A 19,155-nucleotide genomic window follows, 5' to 3' on the forward strand; every position below is an offset into this window, starting at 1 on the left:
CCCGCGCCCCTAACGGTTAGCACTAACGATGCCCGCAGACTCACTTTTCGCGATATTGAGAAAATGTTGGAACCGCTCTCCAACGTCCCGGGAGTAAAGTTTGGCTTGGCTGTACTTCTCGTGGGCAGCCATGCCGGCTCTAGCCAAAGCATAGAGATAAGTGTGCGGTACGTCCATGAAGTCTTCCAGCGACCAAGTACCCACATCCGTCCTGGGCACATGGGGAATGGTGTTACCAGACTTGTCGTAGTCGAACCGGTAATGGAAATTGGTGCTGTTTTTCTGGCCTTCCATTGCCGCCACCGCTTTTACCGCGAGCTGCTCGTCGTCAAGGCATGCCGCTGTGCGGAACGTGGTAAAACCGATCTCGGGGTGGGATGATGAGATGGCAGTCATGTGAGGCGAGAGACGGAGGATGAGCGCCAGATTCGCCTTGACGAGGTGCGAGGCTGTTTCAAACTCCCACTTGTGCGCGAACAGGAGGGTCTGACAGAGAGCGGTTTCTTGGTTCACCCCAGTGGAGACGAAATGGGCCGCCTGATGACCGGGGTTGATAATGCTGTTTGCGATCTTGACACCCGTCATGAGGTCAATGAACAGTCTGACGATGTGCGAGGCCTCTATGACGGGATCGCAGAACGGTATCGGCTCGGAGTTGTACCCGTTGCTCTCAATCATGTTCCACAGCGGCTGACTAGGAATCAGAGGCGCGGAAATTCTCAGGGGCCACCCTACTCACCTTTGACGAAGGATACTGGCCGGTACGGTGACCTTCACACCGTCCGATGACACAAGGCCATACTTTTCCGGGAAGCGAGGAGGCGTTGACGTGGTAGTTGGGCTGCTCGCCATTGCTGTTGACCGGTGGAAAGGTTTTAATGGCACGTTGTGGATCACTGGGCCTGGTACTGTGAAGGCGAAGAGCTTTATAAGTAGGGTAGAGCGGGTAACACTGTGTGTATGCACGCCAGGGCACATTAACTAACACACAGTGCCCATTTAACCGACGAGACGCACCGCAATCACAACAAGAGTGGCGTTCGCATTCAGATCTCGCGTCAACTACGAATCATGTCCCAATCGTGAGGACCGCTCCATCGTTGCAGAAACCAACGCGCTGACAAGCATGCACCCAGACGCAAGCCTTCAGCTGACATCAACGCTCTTGTCGATTTAAAAGTTCTCCAAGAGTCTGGGAAAGCCGCAACCGCCACAAGCGTCCACCCACACTGGTGCCTCGCGTGGTGGGTCAACTACCGCGTCATCTCGTCCGACGGCGTCCTGTTCTGCATCGGCGACTACATGCTGAAACAGTGGTGAGCCTTCCACGTTACGAGAACAAAAAAGCGTGCTAAAACAGCGGTTGTGCGCACAGCTTTGCCTGGATGGACCTCGTCGACATGTCCGAAAACGTCGCCAACGCCGGCGTCGAACTCGTCTTGGTCGACGCAGAGCTCGAACGTGCCGCTGTCCTCGGGACCTTTCTCGACCTGATGTACTTTGGCTACACACTCGAAGACACGCCCGCGGCCAAGTGGCCGCCCATCGACGTGCTGTGCGACGCCGTCATCCTCGCGGACAAGTGGGAGGCGCCGCTGGCGTTTTCCCGTGGCCTCGCGTATGTCGAGATGTGGTCGACGCGCAATGACGACCCATTGCCGGCCTTTCGGATTGGGGCGCGGTTCGGCAAAAACGTCATGATGGGGGTCATGGCCGGACGGATTATTGAGAAGGACCTCCATCTTCGGATTGAGGACTGGCCCGTTGCGTACGCCAAGGACATTCCCGGAGGTGTGATCTGGGCGCTCGTCAAGACGGCGTCAGAGCTGTGCCACTCGTCCGGGCATACTTGTGCACGGCCGGACAGGTGTAATCCGAACGCCACGAAGACTGCGGCGAGGTTTGCTCATCATGTCAAGTCGCTGAGGCGTGAGTTGTCCCGAGAGCCAGTCATGTGGCTAATCGCTAGCGAATCCGAAGGGCACGTAGACGCGAAGAGGACGATGGCCCGACGGGGGGAGATGGGGTGCGAAGGAGGCTCACACGAAAATTGGGCGAAAATTGGGAATTAATCTTTTGTTTTCCCACTGTAACGCTGCCTATACACCGTATCGCGTGAACTATCGCCTTACGGAAGGGCACTATTAGACACCATGTACCGCGGTGAACATCGCTATGTAGACAGGTTCGCCTGTGAATGCGCTATGATTGCCGCCTGAGCCACGGTCGCCTCTCACGTCCTCCCACTTCCCCACACTCCGACCCTCACAAACAATAGCAGCATGTCTGGCCAGGCTCAAGTGGCCCCTCACCGTAAAAAATCCGATTCCACCTTCCCCCCAGAGGGTGCTGAGTTCGTCATTGTCTGGTCGGACGAGATACGCTTCGGTGTCACCAGGCAGGTCCTCCACCAGAGGTACGCTGATCTCCATCAAACATCATTTTGCAGATTGCCTAACAATACCACAGCGACGCTTTATGGGATATGGTCTCTCTTCCGGGCTCCGTTTCCACCGACATCGTCCTCAATGATGGTGAAATCGAGAGCGCGAGTTCTATCAGCCTTCTTCTCAAGTTGGCACGTGGAGACATCCTAGACACCCCGGGGTCGTGGCCGACGCCCAGAACCCTCTTCAACACCCTTCAACTCGCCAAGAAATACGCCTTCAATCTCCTATACCGTCTTGGAGTGGCTCACTGCCTCAGCAAACTGGTTGACCCGACCGACTTTCTAGACATGGTCGAAATCTTTTGTCTGGCCTGCCGCTTGGAGGAATTCAATTTGGCAATTAAGGCAGTTTCGGCCATGGTCAGCGCCCATAAGACCATGCCCGCGCCCATGAGAGCAACACAGAGCGACGTCGAATGGAATGGTGGAAGTGTGTGCGGATCGAGACTAGACCCAAGCACTTGGTCGGTAGCTGCTGTGGCAGGTGTTCGCTCGGACATCCTTTGGGCGTTTATCCGTGCAACTCGCACGTCGGCACCTCCCAACATGCATTGGAACAAAATCACCGACATCCCTGCTTGGTTTACTCACTTCCTCGAGGTTCTTCAAAGGTGAGAGTGTACAATGATTCAGCTGCTCATAATCCCAGCGTGAACTCTTAAAGAAGCCGATCCCAGCCCCAGCAGAAGTCGCAAGCGCCATGGTCCCAGTTTGTCGTGTTTGTAATATGAATATGTTTCAGTGACGTTCCCATGTCCCTTTTCGTAATCCGGATACAATACTCCTTCTCAGAGTACCAGACAGTGACCGGACGCTTGGAGCACAAGGAGAGGGTGTTGTTGCGAGTTGGTCGGGTACCGTTTCCGACCGTGTGTGGTACAGTTCATACCGTGGATTAGCCGCCCGGCGAACGAGTCACCTCTTGTCACCAATCCACCGAACCGCGTTCACTGTTCTCCACGCCGTTTACCCCATTGCCTTTTTAATTCAGCAACAGCATGGCTCACAACGGACATCTGTTTACACCCATACCTGATCGATACCCAGGCAAGACGCTGGAGGTGGACGCATGCCACATCCCGCCCTCGACGGACGTGCATGAACTGGAGCGACTGGTAAAGGTCCTCTGTCGTGCCGAGACTTTTGAGCTTGTTCCCTCACCACATCGAGCCGTCAAGCAGGGTACGTATTGGTAGAGCCTGACTTAGGAAGCACTATCTTGCTCACACCACAGCACGCATGTCATTTGGTAGCCACGCAGATGCCGACCGCGCAATGGCGTTGATGAATACGCATCCAGTTCTACAGCGCACGGGCATCACCTTTTGCCGGCCGCCAGATACGTTCTATCCCGAGCTCCGCACACTCTTTACCGCTCGCATCGTCGAGCCACGTATGCGCGTCCGGCCTGGTCCTCCCCAAGAAGTATGGATGGAGCCATACTGGGACAACGACACACCGTCGCCCGCAGCTCTCTACGACATTGCGCTCCAGTACGGTCCTGTTCACCACGTCACTGTCCGCATCAATGATGACTGTACCATGGTGCCATGGGAAGCATGTGTCCAGTTCTTCGACCCGGCGAACGCGGACAAGTTCGAGATGTATCCCGAGGACAAGCCCATGATGGGATGGTTGACGTGAGTGACGAGGTTATCAGTCGTTGACGCCAGATATGTGTATGCCCGCGACGAAGACTTCGCCGCGGAGGAGGCCCTCAAGAAGGTTAACGAGGTGCGCGCCGCCGAGCGGCTGCCTCCATTAGGACCAGGACTTTGCGAGAATTCAGACCCCCTTGACAATAAGCAACTGAAGGACGTGCTTCCCGCATAGGAGCCCACTGCCGTCGTCGACGCCGCGTACGCCCGCCTCACAATCGCAGAAGCTGTACACACTCCAAGGTGCCATAGATACTCTATCCATACAACCCAATGGTTACTGCTCTATACTTGTACTCAAAGTAGATAGCTGGTAATCTTGGCCCACCGTCCCTGAGGCTGGTCGTCCTCGTCGTCCTCGGCCACCATCTTCACGCGCGCCCCAGTAGTCAGGTCCATCTCCATGAGACCAACAGTCTTGGTCTTGGACCAGAACTTCTTGACCAGGTACGCAATGGGCACGAGCACCATGGGCAGGTAGTTGGTGATGAGGGTGGCGTGGTCGAAGTTTTCCAGGTCGAGGAAGACGGTCCAGCCGGAGAAGAAGATGATGATGGGGATGAAGCAGAGGGCAAACCACGCGCCGAAACGGGCATACCCAGACGTGAAGGGCAGAGTGCTGCGTTCGATGCCCTGCGCTTCACAGGCCTTGCGGAAGCGAATGTACGACCAGCAAATGCCAACGTACACCATGAGACCACCAACGGCCACAAGGTTGACAAACCAGTTGAAGACGGTGTTTGCGCCCGAGGAGACACACATGAAAGCCAAGAAACCGCCCGAAGCAGCAGTCACGGAGGCAACATAGGGGACACCGCGCTTGGAGGTGGTGAGGTAGACCTTGGGGAGGTAGCCCTGCTTTGCGAGGGTGTAGATCGAGCGCGACGCGACGTAAATGTCGGCGTTGGCGGCCGACCAGGCTGAGGTGATGAGACAGCCGTTGACAATCGAGGGGAGAACCTTGATGCCGGCGCGAGAGATGGCAATGACGAAGGGAGATGCCGAGGCGTCCGAAGCGGTTCCGAGGTGGGAGTCGTTGGAGGGACATGTCATTCCAATAATGAACGTGCCAAGGATGTAAAAGACACAGATACGAAGGTAGACGTTCTTGATGGCGCGTGGCACGGCCTTGGAAGGGTTCTTAGTCTCGGCGGCGACGACGGCCACGATCTCAGATCCAAGGTAAGAGAAGGCAGCCTGGGTGAGGACAGCCCAGAAGCCAAGGAACTGGCCCTTGGCTCCCTTGATACCCATGTAGTCGATGCCGAACGCGCCGGGGTTCCTCCAGTACTCTCCGCCAATGTAGTGGCCGTCTGGGCCGGCGCCGCAGTTGATTGCAATGCCACAGACTTTCGGTCAGCAAGAGTGGAGAGGGGATGTAACGTACTAATGAGGCCCATGATCGTGAGGACCTTGATGCTACAGAAGATGAACTCGGTCTCGCCGTACACGCTTGCGGGGAACATGTTCATGACAATGACGAAGGCAAATGCGATCGCGATCCACACGCCATTGTTGACGGTTGTCTCGCTGACCCAGTAGTTCATGAGGACGGCGACGGCCGAGAGCCTGGCGTCAGTTGCTGTCGTGGGTGCTTTACTTACTCGGCAGGGCACAGGATCCACCACACCAGAGTGTAGCACCAGGACATTGCGAAACCAAATGCGGGATCGACGAACCGGCCAGCGTAGGCCAGGTGACCGCCTGGGATGGGAAGGAACGCGGCCATCTCGCCGAGGCCTTGCATCAGGAAGATGACGACCACACCGAAGATGGAGTAGCCGAGGAGCAGGCCCAGGGGGCCACCATGGATGAGTGCGTTTCCGGATCCTGATTGTCAGCACAAAGATCTCTGGAGTGCTGAATGCACCGGGTACCGGAAGTGAGGGCGGCAGCACACCAGTCGTTGGCTGCCACCTCCCATCACCTCCCACCCTTCAACCCTCTATTCCACCCTTTCCACCTCCCAAACACGCCTTGTGCACGTAGAGAACTCACCGAGGAATAAACCAGTGCCAATAATGCCACCAATGCTCATCATAGCAATGTGTCGTTGCTTGAGGCCGCGGTGCAGCTGGTCCTTGCCGCCCGAGTCCGTGTCGAGGTCGATGTGCTGGGCAGCGTACTCGACATCGTCGACGGGCTGAACCGACACTGTGGGTTCCGCATACTTTTCGCCTTTGGTCGTCATGGCGTCTAGTTCTGAGTGTATGCTGATAGATGCTACCCTTTGATAGACACCCGTCGCTCTTTATATGGCGAGTGTGCTTGCTGCCTTATCAGCATAGCCCGCCAACCTCGACGAGTGCCTCCCGACAACGCCCGGACAGGGAGCTGACCAGGCGTTGCCAAGGCTTTCTCGCAGATTACCGCTATTCCTGCTACACGCCAAGTTCCAGCATTGCGCGCTGCGTGGCTCCCCCGCCCAACTGGCTCGGTACGAGGCAAAAGGGTTGCCCCATTCAGTGTGCCTCTCATTTCGCCGACGATTGCCAGCAAAGGCAAATGTGGTTCACGGACCGCGCATTGCCCTGCGCGCGCGCAGGCCGTGGTTCAAAGCGGAGGCCCGGAGTGTCAAGTCAAAGCACAATGCTGTCGGTAGGAGTTGATAGGTTGCCATACTAGCTGGAATGACATGTGGGCTATCTCCGCCGAGATAAGCAGTCGACCTTCGTTTTCCAATGGCTGCTCGACTTTTCCAATCCGTTTCACCTATACCCTCCTTGATCCTTGCAGCAGACGGGACTCAGGCGCCACTGTCCCGGGGGGGTCATCCTGCTTGTGGCTTGGAATGGCCGGCATTAGACCGACCTTTGCCGTGGTGTCAAGCGTTGGAAAACAGACAAACGTCAGAATGAGAGATAAGGCGGACAATAAAGGTCCCTGAGCACACTGCGACCTGCCATCACCTCAGCGCGTGTTGTGGCTATAGACGGCGGTACGGCGCTGGGCTTGGCAGGTGGCGCTGGAAGATCGTAAGCGAGACACGATGGCATCGTTTCGTTACCGTCGGCACGACTATCTCATGCAAATGCTCTAGGCGCGGAAGATATGAGCGGGGGTCAATGGTCCAGTTGAACTTCCAATGCTGACTTTGGGCTTGTTGTAGTGTCTCCATGCCAGTGGCTGCCTGAAGGGCTAGACAGCGGCAGTTGATTAAGATGTATTCTCTCCAGTACCAAGATTGCGCGTCAGGCATGCGTGCAGACAGTCTACTGGCGTCTTGTCGGCCTCCGGACTGAGAAACCCGCGTACGTATGTCGGCTACTGCAACTGCGCACTACTCTGCACCAACTGATAAGAGCTGGGCATGTCTGACGGCGGTTACTGTTGACCAGACTGACCGCACTGTTAGGACACACTTACGCAGTTAGAACAGCCCATTTACCTCCCGACTGTCTGCAACCTATGTATCTTATCTCAGTCAACGGAGTCGCCGCCACGCTGATCCTCAGAACCCGCCCTAGTCATGACATGCCACGGCAGCAAGTTAGTGTGGCCACCATTGGGTCCTTACTTCACCCGTGTGATAGCCCTTGCCAAACGTTCGACAGCGCAAGTGTTTCTGTGAGCCATTAACGGCTGCAGCACTGCATGCGTCTTGGAAGTTTCAACTGTTCAGCGTGCTCCGTCATGTTTGGAGAGGGAAACTGCTGTCGAAGGCAACCAAATATGCTGCAGCGTCAACGCGACGTAGAGTGCTTGGTCACCACACCTGATCTCAGCGTCCCCCCCTCCCCCTCGGCTCTACCACTGTGTACCAGTTTGACCTGTTCACAATTGCCCCAGGCAACAGTGTGTGTCACATGTCATAGGAGTAAAGAAAGAAGCACGGGTGGGCGCCGACCTCCTGCGCCCCACCGACGTGTTCCCACCGACGTGTTCCCACCGACGTGTCCTCCATCGCCGTTGTTGGAGTCCCACCCACATGTGTTCATCCTCCTCATCATTCTTCTCATTTCCCATCCACCGTCTTTCAACCATGTCCGTCACCATCAAGACTGCTCCAGTTCATGACAAGACATTCCCCCCCAGTGGGGGTGAACTTGCGCTGGTGTCGTCGGATGGCGTGGCGTTCGGAGTCACTTCCAAGGTCCTCCGTCAGAGGTGTATCGAATCTTCGACTATTTCAAGCAATAAGCGTCTTCCACATACACTGATGTCTCAGCGACGTGCTCTTCGACATGGTCCAGCTGCCTGGCACCGCGAGCACGGATATCCAGCTTTCCGACACAGATATCGAAACCGCCAAATGTCTCACACTGCTGCTCAAGTTGGCAACAGAGCATCGCCTGGACATCAACAACGACCAGTTCTGGGCCGCCGAAGATGACCTCTTTAGCACACTCCGCCTGGCCAAGAAGTACAGCTTTGACTCCACCTATTCGCTGGGCATTATGTCATGCTTCGGCCGCCTGTCGCTCAAGTCCGATTTCCAAGATGCGCTCCAAGTGTTTCGCTTCGCCGCCCTGCTGGACGAGGAAGAGCTTTCCCAGTGCGCTGTGAAGATCATGGTCGACAAACAGCATTCTCAGTCGGGTATCAAGGCATTCGACAGCAAAACTGCCGAAAGGGACGCCGAATGGGCTGGCGCTGCCATCAAAGAGAATTCGCTTGATATTGCCACTTGGTCCGTGAAGGAGGCGTCGGCCATACCTTTTGCGTACTCGTGGGCATACTCCCGTGCATGTCGCGCGGCTGCTCTCCCGAATTACCGCAACACGCCCCGCAATACCGAAGACATTCCCGCGCGGTTCATCAACTTCCTTCATCTCATGAAGAGGTGAGTCCCTGCACAAATGTATTGTTAAATTGTTCTCAAGTGCTTCGAACAAGACGTAATCGACGCCGGAAGGCGTGATCTGGCAGCAAGTTCCGCCGATAGGCCATCCACTCGCCACCAAGGCCACAAGTAGTCTCCCTTCTGGGTAACCTTCCACCACTAGGCTGTATATGCTCTTATTCGATATCTCAAGAGCGTTCCGACTGTTGTTCTACGACCATGCCTTCGAGGCCCTCCTGTGATCATGGAGTTACTGTCCAGCTTTTCCAGCTTGTTTGTGCAAAACAGAAGACGTTAGTTGCCAGATCTGGTTGAGGAAAGCTGACTCCACCAGGAAAGCCAAAAACAACCAACAAACAGTAACGAGCTAGTAGGCGGCAAGCAATGGTGTTATGCATGTGGGTATCAGACTGCAGACATGTACCATGCTCCTCACATTAGCCACAAAGTGGTGTGGGCGGATGGTGGTTTGAGTTTCCAGTTTCGGCCGAAACTGCCACACCACTCACTTCCTTCCGCAACCGGCCGCACAAGGTCGCCACCACTGCCGGATGCGATACCAACAACAACAACGATGCTTCTGGCAGCCGCAACAACTGTGCATGCATACATAAGGATGAAACCACTTACTTGACCTTGGCCTTCTCTCATCCCCATCACTCGCTCACCATGCCTCCCGCAACCCACCATTCCTTTGCCAGGCTCACCATCACACCTCGCGCCGAGTGCACAAACCACAAGTCCTACGAGTCCTCGGTTGAGGACGATGGAGCCCTCGACTTCTTCGAATTTGCCGAAGTCTACAGTTCCTCGTCCGACTCTACCTCTTCGTGGGGCGACGATGCTCAAGACGAGGACCCCACCGACATGCCGCTCGCCGTCGAAATTGTCGATGGCAAGTTTGGCGACAGGACCGCTGGCTGCTACCGCATCGTGTCGAGCGACGATGTCGTCTTCTACATTCCCGGCAAGCTTCTCCGCCAAGGGTGAGTATGGAGTACTTAAAATGAGAAATGTGACTAACCGCTCTCAGTCCCAGGTTTCACTTTATGGCGACTGCGATCCCAATGCCGACCACCGTGGGCCTGACTTTGACCAAGGCGTACGAAAACGCCACCACCTTGAGGCTCGTGTTTTCGGTTCTCGACGACCTCCGCCTCGACGGCGTCGCGGTCGAGCTCTGGCCCACCATCCAAGAGATGGGCGACAGCCTCAAGTTTGCCCAGGCGTACGAGTTCAATGCGGCGTACAAGGTCCTCCTCTCGTTCCTCAAGGACAAGGTGCGCTTCACCAACTGGGGACGCCAGGCTCTCGATGTGCTCCACCTCGCGGCCGAGCTCGATGACGACTTGCTTGCGACGTTTGCTGTGCGTGCAATGGAACGTCAGTCGGATCAGCACCTCATCAACACCTACTGGAGCGAGGAAGACATCAAGAGTGGACGGTCGTTGCCGTCCATGCTGTGGCACCCAGGTACCTGGACTGCGGAAGACTTTGTCCGTCTCCCTCCCAGTTACCAGTGGGCCCTCCTCCGCAGCACTCTTCCTCGCTCTATGCAGCGCGACCAGTGCGGCGCCAAGGCCTTTGGAACCTTTTACTGCTCCGACCAATTTGCCCGATTCCTTGCGCAGTACCGTGGTGAGTGTGATAAAGTGTATGAGCTGAGAGCTTCGTGTCGCGTACAAACGTCGTAACTGCCGTCACAGCTGAACGGTGACGGCAAATTGGCACCACATGCTACACTGCGGTTTTAGTAGGAATGAAGCTAACCTTGATAAGCGACCGAAACGGCGGGCGACGGCGGCGTCGCGCGACCATGACGCACGTACCGGCATTCTCCGCGAACGGCTGTGAGGATCGGAGAGGCAGGGTGTACGTCTTTAGAAAAGGAAAAGGCGTACGACGGATGAGGGAATTATAGAGACAGCTGCTGGAGCCTCGTGGTGTGCCTATGTACTAATTTGAGGTCGGTCGTGTGCTTTGGAACTCGCTCGTGGTCTTTTCTGGGACCCACGATATCGTTTGTGACACAAGGATGTCTTGACTGATTGAGCGTGTCTTGTTTGCATCGCTTTTGCGTCTGTTTTTCATTCTTTCTTTCCTCTTGTTGCTGCAGGGCCCCGGCAGGAGGGAAAACGGGGGGTTTGCAGGACGATCGCTTAGGTCCCAGCAGAGCCATCATGCGCACATCTCGGCGTCTCGCTAAACCTGAACGCCGCGTCTCTCGCTGTCCTCCGCTCGCCCCCGCGCGTCGCCGTGCACACCACCCCCGCTCCACCCGGCGCGTCGCCGTCGGCGCGCTCCCTTGTCCCGCCGGGCAAGCATTCAAGGTGCACCGCTGGTGCAGTGCTTGGCGCACATGGGCAGATGTGTAGCCGCTTGAGAGACAGACACCCCCCTCTCCCCATCACGACGGTCCCCCCTTGACACGAGCGCCTGACCGCCCTTCTCGGGAAATCCGCCCCGCCCGGTGCACGTCATTCACATCTTCAGACGGGGGCCACAGAGACACCAAGAGTCCGAGACAACCAGTAGTGTCCGTCAAATCGGCGAAAGCATTGGGAGAGGAAGGAGCGGAGCTACAGAGCTACAGAGCTACAGAGCAACGGGAAAGAGCGTTTTGCCGCTCCCTGGCAGCGTAAGCAAAGGTAATGCCGTCGTCGCGTGCGACGCGGCATCGGGTCGCACAAGCTTCAGAGCGCCATCATAATGCCCTCCCCCCCGTTGTTCCCGGGCCCCGCGAGCGCTTTCGCATCTCTTTCGTGTCTCACCATCCCAACCTTGCTCCCATCGCCACCTCTCTCTCTCTCTCTCCGTTCCATTACCAGCATCTCACTCGCTCTTCTTCACCACACCTGCACTGTATCTGCTTGCAGTGACCATCCATGTCCGCTCCGCAGCAGCAGCAGAGGGGCAGCGGCCCCTCGCAGGCAAGGCGCGACCTCGGAACCCTGGCTGCAACGGCACCGAGGCCAAACCTTCTTGTACCCCCGGCGACGATCGTCTCCCCACCGACACCCATCGAGCCCCGTGCAGACAGCCTCTCTTTCCCCTTTGAAACCACACCGCAGGCGCCTATTGTCGAGGAAGTGTTCACCTACGACTCACCAGACGAAGACGACGACGACTCGTCCATCCTCCCCACACCTCCTCCACCCCGCACATTTCTGGACCGCGGCAGCTCGACAGGCTCCATGCCCATCAGCAAGACGTCCATGTCCTCCATGGCCTCCTCTAGCAGTAAGACGGACGACTCGTCCTTCCAGTCGCCCCCGACATCCTATCCAGGCTCACTCCCGTCGTCCTCGCCGCACCTATTTGCCGAACTTGGGCGCGTGCCGTCCCCGTCCTCCCCCAGCTATGGTCCCACCTTGATGCGCCAGCACCGTCGCCAGAGCTCCCACCACCGCGTCCGTGAGACAATCTACGCCGAGGAGCGTAACACTATTGATGGCGCTCGTCTTATCAACCAGTACCGTATAGGCAAGCACCTGGGACGTGGCGCGTACGCGACAGTGGAGCTGGCAATGGATGTCGGTACCGGTATCCAATACGTGAGTCCGTAAAGCAAAGAGCGCTTTGCTGACTTTCCTCCCAGGCAATGAAGGAGTTTTCAAAGTCGCGTCTGCAGCACCAAGTTCTCATGCAGAGGCAACAAAAGGCGCACCGTGAGCGTCGCCTCCGGCGCCCGGCGCGTGTTGCGCAGACCCAAGCCGCTCCGGACAATACCAGCAGCCCGTCGTCCGAGACGTCCAGGACCAACAGCGTAGATGAAGAGACCCTCAAGCAGGACCCTCTGGCTCTCATCCGACGCGAGATTGCCGTGATGAAGAAAATTGAGTACGTCTTATTGTTGTCATTTTGAACACCGCTGACGTCAATGACAGCCACCCGAACGTGCGTAGACCACAGGACACACATGAGAGAGGGCGCACACTGACGTCCACAGCTTATTCATCTGTACGAGGCCATCTCAGTCCCCAACGCCGACGCGCTCCTCCTTGTCCTGGAGTATCTCCCCGGCGGCGTTCTCATGAACGTCAAGCTGGGTGGTGATGACCACGACGCTGTCCCTCCGTTTACCGAGGACCAGTCCAGGGAGTACTTTCGCCAGATTGGCCTCGCGCTCGAGTACCTGCATGCCAACGGAGTAGTTCACCGTGACGTAAGTTGACGGTTACCTTGGCGTCGTGCCGGGCAAGCCATGACGAACTTTGGGGCTGATGCGACTGCAGATCAAGCCTGATAACATTCTTTTCAACTCCGACCGCTCCATGGTCAAACTTGCTGACTTTGGCGTGTCTGAAATGTTCCAGGCGTCTGGTGACGATACACTGAGGGCTGCCGGCGGCAGTCCCGCCTTCCTCAGTCCTGAGAGCTTTAGCGCTTCGTTGACAGAAGTGCACGGTAAACCTGTGGACTTTTGGGCTTTGGGTGAGCCGAGTTCGTCTTACGGCAAGCTGACAATCCAGGAGTCACATTGTACTGTATGTTGACCGGCAAGCTGCCCTTCAACACCCCGGACCCCATCGTCCTCATGTCTAGGATCCGGACAGATGAGCCCACAATCCCCGACGGGTGGCATGATGATCTCAAGGCGCTTGTCAAGGGCATGCTCTGCAAGGATGCCGACGCGCGCCATACGATGACCACGATTCGCGAGAACCCTTGGGTCACCGACTGGGCTCGCCAGCCCATGCTCACGGTCGAGGACAACCTGTTCTACTTCGGTCAACAGTTCTACGAGCCAACCCAGGACGAAGTCAGCACTGCCATTACGTCGCTCCGCTCGGTCTTTACGGTTGTGCGCGCCGTCAAGAAGTGAGTGGCACAAAAACAACAGGCCCCTACTGACTGTTCCCCAGAATGCAAGCGCTCACGAGGACACGTCGTCTTGTGAACGGACAAGGCATGTTCGGGGCTGGCGAGATGGCATCGCTCCGGTCTGGTCTGCCTGCCGCCGAGAGGCAGAGCTCCATCGACTCGTATCACCTGCCAGAGGCCATCACTGCCACTCACGAAGAGGACGAGGAAGTCGAGGAGGAGGAGGAAGAGGAGGAAGGCGGAAGCGCGTTGGACACCTTGACGCCCATCAAGGCCGGTATCGCCAACGCCGCTCACGAGGACCCGGCAGTGGTGATCTCGTCGTCTCCGGAAGAGGTCGCATCCCCTGTCGAGTTTGCCTCGTCTCCCATTGCAGAGTCGCCCGCTCGTGTCGAGTCGCCTACACCTTTCGAGTCTCCCAAGGAGATGGACTCGCCCTTGCCAGTGGAATCGCCGGTCATGGTCGACTCGCCCACTTGCGAATCCCCAGCGCAGTGTGAATCGCCAGGCCGTGTCGAGTCACCTGTGCCCTTTGACTCGCCTGTGATGGCCACCCCTCCGCGTGTCGCCTCGCCTCTGGAGGTGCACTCCCCGGGCCCTATCAGCCCTGGTTCCTTTCTCAAGTGACAGACAGACATGAACACTCCCTGCACCCCCCCGCCTTCGTTGTGCGTCTCCCGCACTGTGTATCACCCCCATTCATGCGTTTTTTTCTTTGGAGTCACCGACTGCAAACTGTACCTTAGCAAACCAATAGTCACTTCCGTAGTCCCACCTTGCTCATAGCACGTCACCATCACATGTCAAGACATTGCGTATAGCAATCACCAGCTATGAACTTCTGCCGCTACTTAATATACTTCTTGTTTGTGAGAGGGAAAGAGCAGATGAAGAGAGCAAGAGAAAGAAAAGGAGAGCAAAAAAGTAAAAACAATTGGTCTGTATCTACAGGTACGGCGAGTCTCATCCCTGGGGGTTGTTGACCATGCCGCCCGTGGTGCCAAGAATACCGTCAATGAGGGTGTTCCAGTACTCGTCGCTGTTCTCGCCACTTCCGTCTGCGCCGCCGCCCATCCCCACACTTCCCACACCGAGCACCGTGCCATCCAGTCCAGCCGAGGGCGGGAACGAGAACGTCGTGTCGCCAACCGAGTTGTGGTGCGCCGCCGCACCGAGGGTGTCGTCGCCGCTCGCGCCCCACATGAAGCTCGAGCCGAGGCCAGAGCCGCCCGCACCGGCAGGCGCGCTCATAGGACCCGGGGTCGGCGCGCCAAACCCGGGCGTGCTGGGCATGGGGGTCACGGACAGCGGGCCCATGGGCATGGGCATGTACCCTGCGCCTCCGCCCATGGTGGGGTCCATAATGGGACCAGTGGGCATGGCGCCGACGGCGAGGTTGGAATTTGCGCTGAGCCAGTGGTCGAGGAGGCGCTGCGAGTGGTCCTCTTCGTGGCCGCCGCTCGAGGCCGGCGACTGCATCATGCCCGAAGCGCCAGGCGGCTGCGAGTACATGTATTTCTGCCAGCTGGTGCCGGGCTGCGAAGGGTGCGCAAAGGGGCGCGGCATCGAGCCGGAGGCAGCCATGCGCGGTGTGCCGGCATCCATGTGCGCCGGGGAACCGGTGTACGTCGACGTGCCGGGCACCTCGCCCTGCCGGAGTGCGAGGAGGAGGGACACGCTGTCCTTGTCCTGAGCGTTGAGCTCGCCAGGAGCCATGGTGTCCTCGAAGATCTGGGCAGCGCGGCGCGACAGCGTGTGGATGATCTGAACCTCCTTGCGTGTTGTCTCGTCGAGCTCGGCCACTGCCGACCACGGGTGCTGTTCCAGGAAAGTGGTCAGGATGCGGCGCATCTGGTCGGCGTCGGGTCCACGCGGGTCGATGATGGCTGAAATACCGGCAATCATGGCACTGTTGAACATCTTGAACTGGCCCGTGATAGAGTACAGGCCAAAGTTGGGCACGTCACGCTGGAAGTCTTGGCGGATCTGGAAGTCGAGCTTGGCAGACTCAAAGCAGGCAGAGCGCGACGCCAGGTAGCGGTTGCTCGTGAGGCGACGAAGGAGCCATGGGCGATGGAGGATAATGGTCGTCACGAGAACCTCGGTGAGGAGCATGAAGCGGTGAACTGGGAGCCAGTAGTGCTCTGTCATGTCATCAGCTTCTCGATCAAGAAACAACCCGCTCCACTCACGCCTGTCCAGGCTCTTGTCCGCATCGCGCATCCGGAAGTGGGGAGGAAGGTTGGCAGTGAACGTGTCCAGCTCCTCCTGGAGTCGCTGGACGTCGGCATACTGCGCAGGCTCGTTGAGTTTCTGGAAATGGTGCACAATACGTCCAATGATGCCACTCAGGTGGCGCCGGAGAATGAGGAATGTGGCAGTCGTCGGCTCGCTCAGTGGCCGAGGAGGTGGCACGGGCGCAGACGGGTTGGTCAAGTCGTATTCGTTCAGATCAACGTTGGAGGGTGCACTGCATCGTTAGTAAGGGGATGGGAGGTGGAGTTTGGCAGGAATAAAAGGCGAGGTGATGTGGGTGAGGGTGACATCGCGAGGTGTACGACGCCTCGGACAAGATTAGAAAGTGGCACTTACAGGGTATCGGTGTAAGCGTCCGAGATGCTTGGTGGACGACCGAGAATCAGACTGTACAGGCGGTCCGCGTGGTACAGGTAACTCCATAGCCTGCGTCGGTACTCTGTCTGGAAGGGGCTGATTCGGTTGTCAGCTGTGGTGTATATCGATGTATCTAGCTAAAACTCACTCGAGTCCCATCTTTGAGCCATCGCGGTGGAGGCCGATCGCCTGTGCCGTACGTAATGACGCGCCGAGCTGGGACCAACATTCCGTGAGGCGGCGGTCATGGATCTGGACGAGATACATGGCAGACTGGGGGGTGAGCACACTTTCCGTAAACGGAATTTGACATACCAGCAGACGAGTCAGAACCAGCTCGATGCTCTCGGACTGGATTGCGGTCGCAATGAGGATGCTTCGTCGCGCTGCCATTAGTAAACATTCTGTCGTGTCCCATGACGTATCCGAGGCAACGTACAGCTCCAGTACATGCGCAGACTTGATATCTTGCGCGTGTTGTCATCTCCGGCCCAGTGGTCTGGCGCGAGGCGGACGGCCATGGCCAGCACGATGAACACGAGTGGCAGTGCACGAATGTTCGCTGGGTCCACAGCAGTCGTCTTGTTGTACAGGTCCTCATACGCTACAAGCTGTTAGCACGAAACAGAGATCGACAGCTCACAGATGCGGAAGAGGCGCTCGTCAATGGGGTACCGCACAAGGTTGAGATGCGTAAAATACCAGTCGATCACGCGGTCGGCGAAAGGCTTTGGTGGTAGCTCCTGGATGAGCTCCTGTACCTGCGAGGGTTAACAGAATGGTCAAGTCAGTCAACAAACCTTGTGTGGACTGACGCCACAGTCGGTAATAAGTCTCTGGAGGTTCTCTGCCGGTGTGCCATGGTTGTCGAGACGGATTGCAATGTTGTCGCCGCTCTTCATCTGTATTGTATTAGCGGCGAGCTCCAACCCACGCGTGTATTGGGACACGTACACTCTCGGGCATACCACTGAAGTCAAGAGTAAGCAAAAATGCGCAGAAAAACAAACGGATCCCGACTCACCCTTCCAAATCGCCTAGCCATCCCTTGCCCACTCGTCCGCCATCCTCCTCGCTGGATCCTCCACGCTCTATCTTTTCTATCTCGTCTACTGCGATCGGTTGGCCATCGAGCGTTTTGGGGCGCGAGGGAGGGAGTGATGGGGGGTGATGTAACTGCTGCGGGATGAGGCTCGATGGGGATGCCGGAGTCGACGGCGCCGACTGGAGAAACCGTTGAAACGTCGACGCTAAGACGTCAGCATTTGTGCTGTTTTCTCTTTGTATCGCTTCTTCCGCACACGTCCTTCAAGGACACCGCCACATGTGCACGCAGAGCCCGTGCACAGGTCGACAGATTGATGTGATGTACTCCATCTTCACCTTCCATTCCGGAAGAAAACGCCACTCACAAGCCAGCCACTCGCGAACGGCATCGTAGCCGCCGATACCCGGATTGTGGCGAACGACAACGCTGAGTACGTTTTCTATTCGGTCAATGCGGTCGGCCGTCACTGGGTCGAGTCCGGCCGCGTTTGCGTTGGATGGTGCGGGAGTGTACGGCACCTGTTCCAAGGCGTCAGCATTTATTTGTCTTTCGTCTTCCTTCTGCAGTGGCATTTGACCGAAGGCTGTGGGATACGAACGCATAACTCAGGGACTTTGCGGGCTGTAAGGAGAAGAGGTAGGGGTCAGTAAGGGCAGGTGGAAACAAGCGATGTCGGTAGGGTATGGACACAAGCGAGGAATCCAGCTCACCGAGACCTGGAGAAGGTCAGCTCAGTTTTACGCCCTTTGCATGGTTCTTCTGCGCAGCAGCATGCATACACTTACAGTGTTGACATGGGTACTCGCGATTGCACTGTGGGTGAAAGGCATGTGTCAGCAGATGAATGACTTGCAGATGGGCATCCCGAAGTGTTGGGGATTTGTTCGCACCTTCTGCTTTCGCTTGGCACCTAATGTCGGGGAAGGGCGTCAGCATGGGCTTGGCGTTGGGAGGCACAAAAAAAAAAAGTCCAAGGACCAAGAGCGACTGCGATGCAAGCCAGAGCACAGATTGCTACCCGGCGTGCACATCCCTCAAGGTCGCAACGACAAGAATCAAGAGCAAAAAGACGCACACTGGGCGCAGCTGAGGCTGATCCGTTTCTTCTTGCCCGTGGCTGGATCGATGATGGAGTGTGAGCGGATGTCATGTGGTTGCTTCCGTTCGGGCCCTGGCGTGCGACCGCCTGGGCCCTCTGTAGCGGGTGCGAGAGGACGCTTCACGATGGGCGAGCTCGTCCCAGCTGCTGGAGACGATGCGTGAGAGAGTGCAGAGGGAGTGTGAGGTGGAAAAGACTCGCGACGGGCCGGAAGGTTTGTGGTGTTGACTGCCGGCAAGTTTGGGCGGGTTTGGGGCTGTGGAACAGACGGGGTATTTGACTGCGAGGATGGGGATGGCTGCTCCGCTGCCGCCATAGTGTGGTGAGTGCGCTATGAACGGCCGCGTGCGGTAGCGAGACGGTGGTGGTGGATGGATGGCCTGTTGGGTGGTTGGTGGTGGATGTATGGAGACGTGTTTGGTGGGTGGATGGAGGAGAGTGCGATGTCGGCGGAGCAACCGCGCAATTGCGGCGGGTGGGGGGCGGCTGGGAGCTTTTGGTTATCTGATAAGTTGACACAACCCGCCGTCGCCAGCAGAACGCCTTGAACATAACGCCGCGTTCGGCCGACCGACCAACCACGTCACCTTCGCGCACTTTGCACGTTGCTCCGCTACACAAACTTCTCTCTCACAGCCCCGCCCCCATCTGTTGCGCATGCATGCCGTACGTACGCCAAAA

General features: G+C 57.3%; 7 protein-coding genes across 7 annotated transcripts; 4 read left to right on the forward strand and 3 right to left on the reverse strand.

Annotated features, from left to right (window-relative positions):
- Window positions 1-9: 9 nt before the first annotated feature.
- Window positions 10-852, reverse strand: EHS24_005978 (uncharacterized protein; the record flags this gene model as incomplete). Its single annotated transcript, XM_028621453.1, has 2 exons — window positions 10-694; window positions 740-852. The coding sequence occupies 2 exons, from the start codon at window positions 850-852 to the stop codon at window positions 10-12; spliced, it is 798 nt and encodes a 265-aa protein (XP_028477905.1).
- Window positions 853-1,071: 219 nt separating this feature from the next.
- Window positions 1,072-4,282, forward strand: EHS24_005979 (uncharacterized protein; the record flags this gene model as incomplete). The annotated part of the gene is made up of 6 exons (XM_028621454.1): window positions 1,072-1,082; window positions 1,137-1,316; window positions 1,376-1,929; window positions 3,497-3,631; window positions 3,684-4,089; window positions 4,123-4,282. 6 exons carry the CDS (start codon window positions 1,072-1,074, stop codon window positions 4,280-4,282), a joined length of 1,446 nt encoding a protein of 481 aa, XP_028477906.1.
- A 122-nt stretch (window positions 4,283-4,404) lies between these two features.
- EHS24_005980 (uncharacterized protein) lies at window positions 4,405-6,298 on the reverse strand (the record flags this gene model as incomplete). The annotated part of the gene is made up of 4 exons (XM_028621455.1): window positions 4,405-5,456; window positions 5,495-5,676; window positions 5,787-5,937; window positions 6,106-6,298. 4 exons carry the CDS (start codon window positions 6,296-6,298, stop codon window positions 4,405-4,407), a joined length of 1,578 nt encoding a protein of 525 aa, XP_028477907.1.
- A 1,791-nt stretch (window positions 6,299-8,089) lies between these two features.
- EHS24_005981 (uncharacterized protein) lies at window positions 8,090-8,894 on the forward strand (the record flags this gene model as incomplete). The annotated part of the gene is made up of 2 exons (XM_028621456.1): window positions 8,090-8,214; window positions 8,276-8,894. The coding sequence occupies 2 exons, from the start codon at window positions 8,090-8,092 to the stop codon at window positions 8,892-8,894; spliced, it is 744 nt and encodes a 247-aa protein (XP_028477908.1).
- Window positions 8,895-9,559: 665 nt separating this feature from the next.
- Window positions 9,560-10,710, forward strand: EHS24_005982 (uncharacterized protein; the record flags this gene model as incomplete). The annotated part of the gene is made up of 3 exons (XM_028621457.1): window positions 9,560-9,876; window positions 9,924-10,528; window positions 10,670-10,710. The coding sequence occupies 3 exons, from the start codon at window positions 9,560-9,562 to the stop codon at window positions 10,708-10,710; spliced, it is 963 nt and encodes a 320-aa protein (XP_028477909.1).
- Window positions 10,711-11,775: 1,065 nt separating this feature from the next.
- Window positions 11,776-14,341, forward strand: EHS24_005983 (uncharacterized protein; the record flags this gene model as incomplete). The annotated part of the gene is made up of 7 exons (XM_028621458.1): window positions 11,776-12,444; window positions 12,489-12,730; window positions 12,778-12,787; window positions 12,840-13,055; window positions 13,126-13,324; window positions 13,363-13,711; window positions 13,756-14,341. The coding sequence occupies 7 exons, from the start codon at window positions 11,776-11,778 to the stop codon at window positions 14,339-14,341; spliced, it is 2,271 nt and encodes a 756-aa protein (XP_028477910.1).
- A 336-nt stretch (window positions 14,342-14,677) lies between these two features.
- EHS24_005984 (uncharacterized protein) lies at window positions 14,678-18,205 on the reverse strand (the record flags this gene model as incomplete). The annotated part of the gene is made up of 13 exons (XM_028621459.1): window positions 14,678-15,858; window positions 15,907-16,184; window positions 16,307-16,423; window positions 16,476-16,713; window positions 16,767-16,931; window positions 16,971-17,088; window positions 17,143-17,229; window positions 17,282-17,297; window positions 17,352-17,577; window positions 17,740-17,893; window positions 17,970-17,996; window positions 18,086-18,091; window positions 18,161-18,205. The coding sequence occupies 13 exons, from the start codon at window positions 18,203-18,205 to the stop codon at window positions 14,678-14,680; spliced, it is 2,658 nt and encodes an 885-aa protein (XP_028477911.1).
- Window positions 18,206-19,155: the final 950 nt, after the last annotated feature.

The sequence above is a fragment of the Apiotrichum porosum genome (genome assembly GCF_003942205.1).
Source record: "Apiotrichum porosum strain DSM 27194 chromosome Unknown scaffold_3, whole genome shotgun sequence".
Classification (NCBI taxonomy): Eukaryota; Fungi; Basidiomycota; class Tremellomycetes; order Trichosporonales; family Trichosporonaceae; genus Apiotrichum; species Apiotrichum porosum.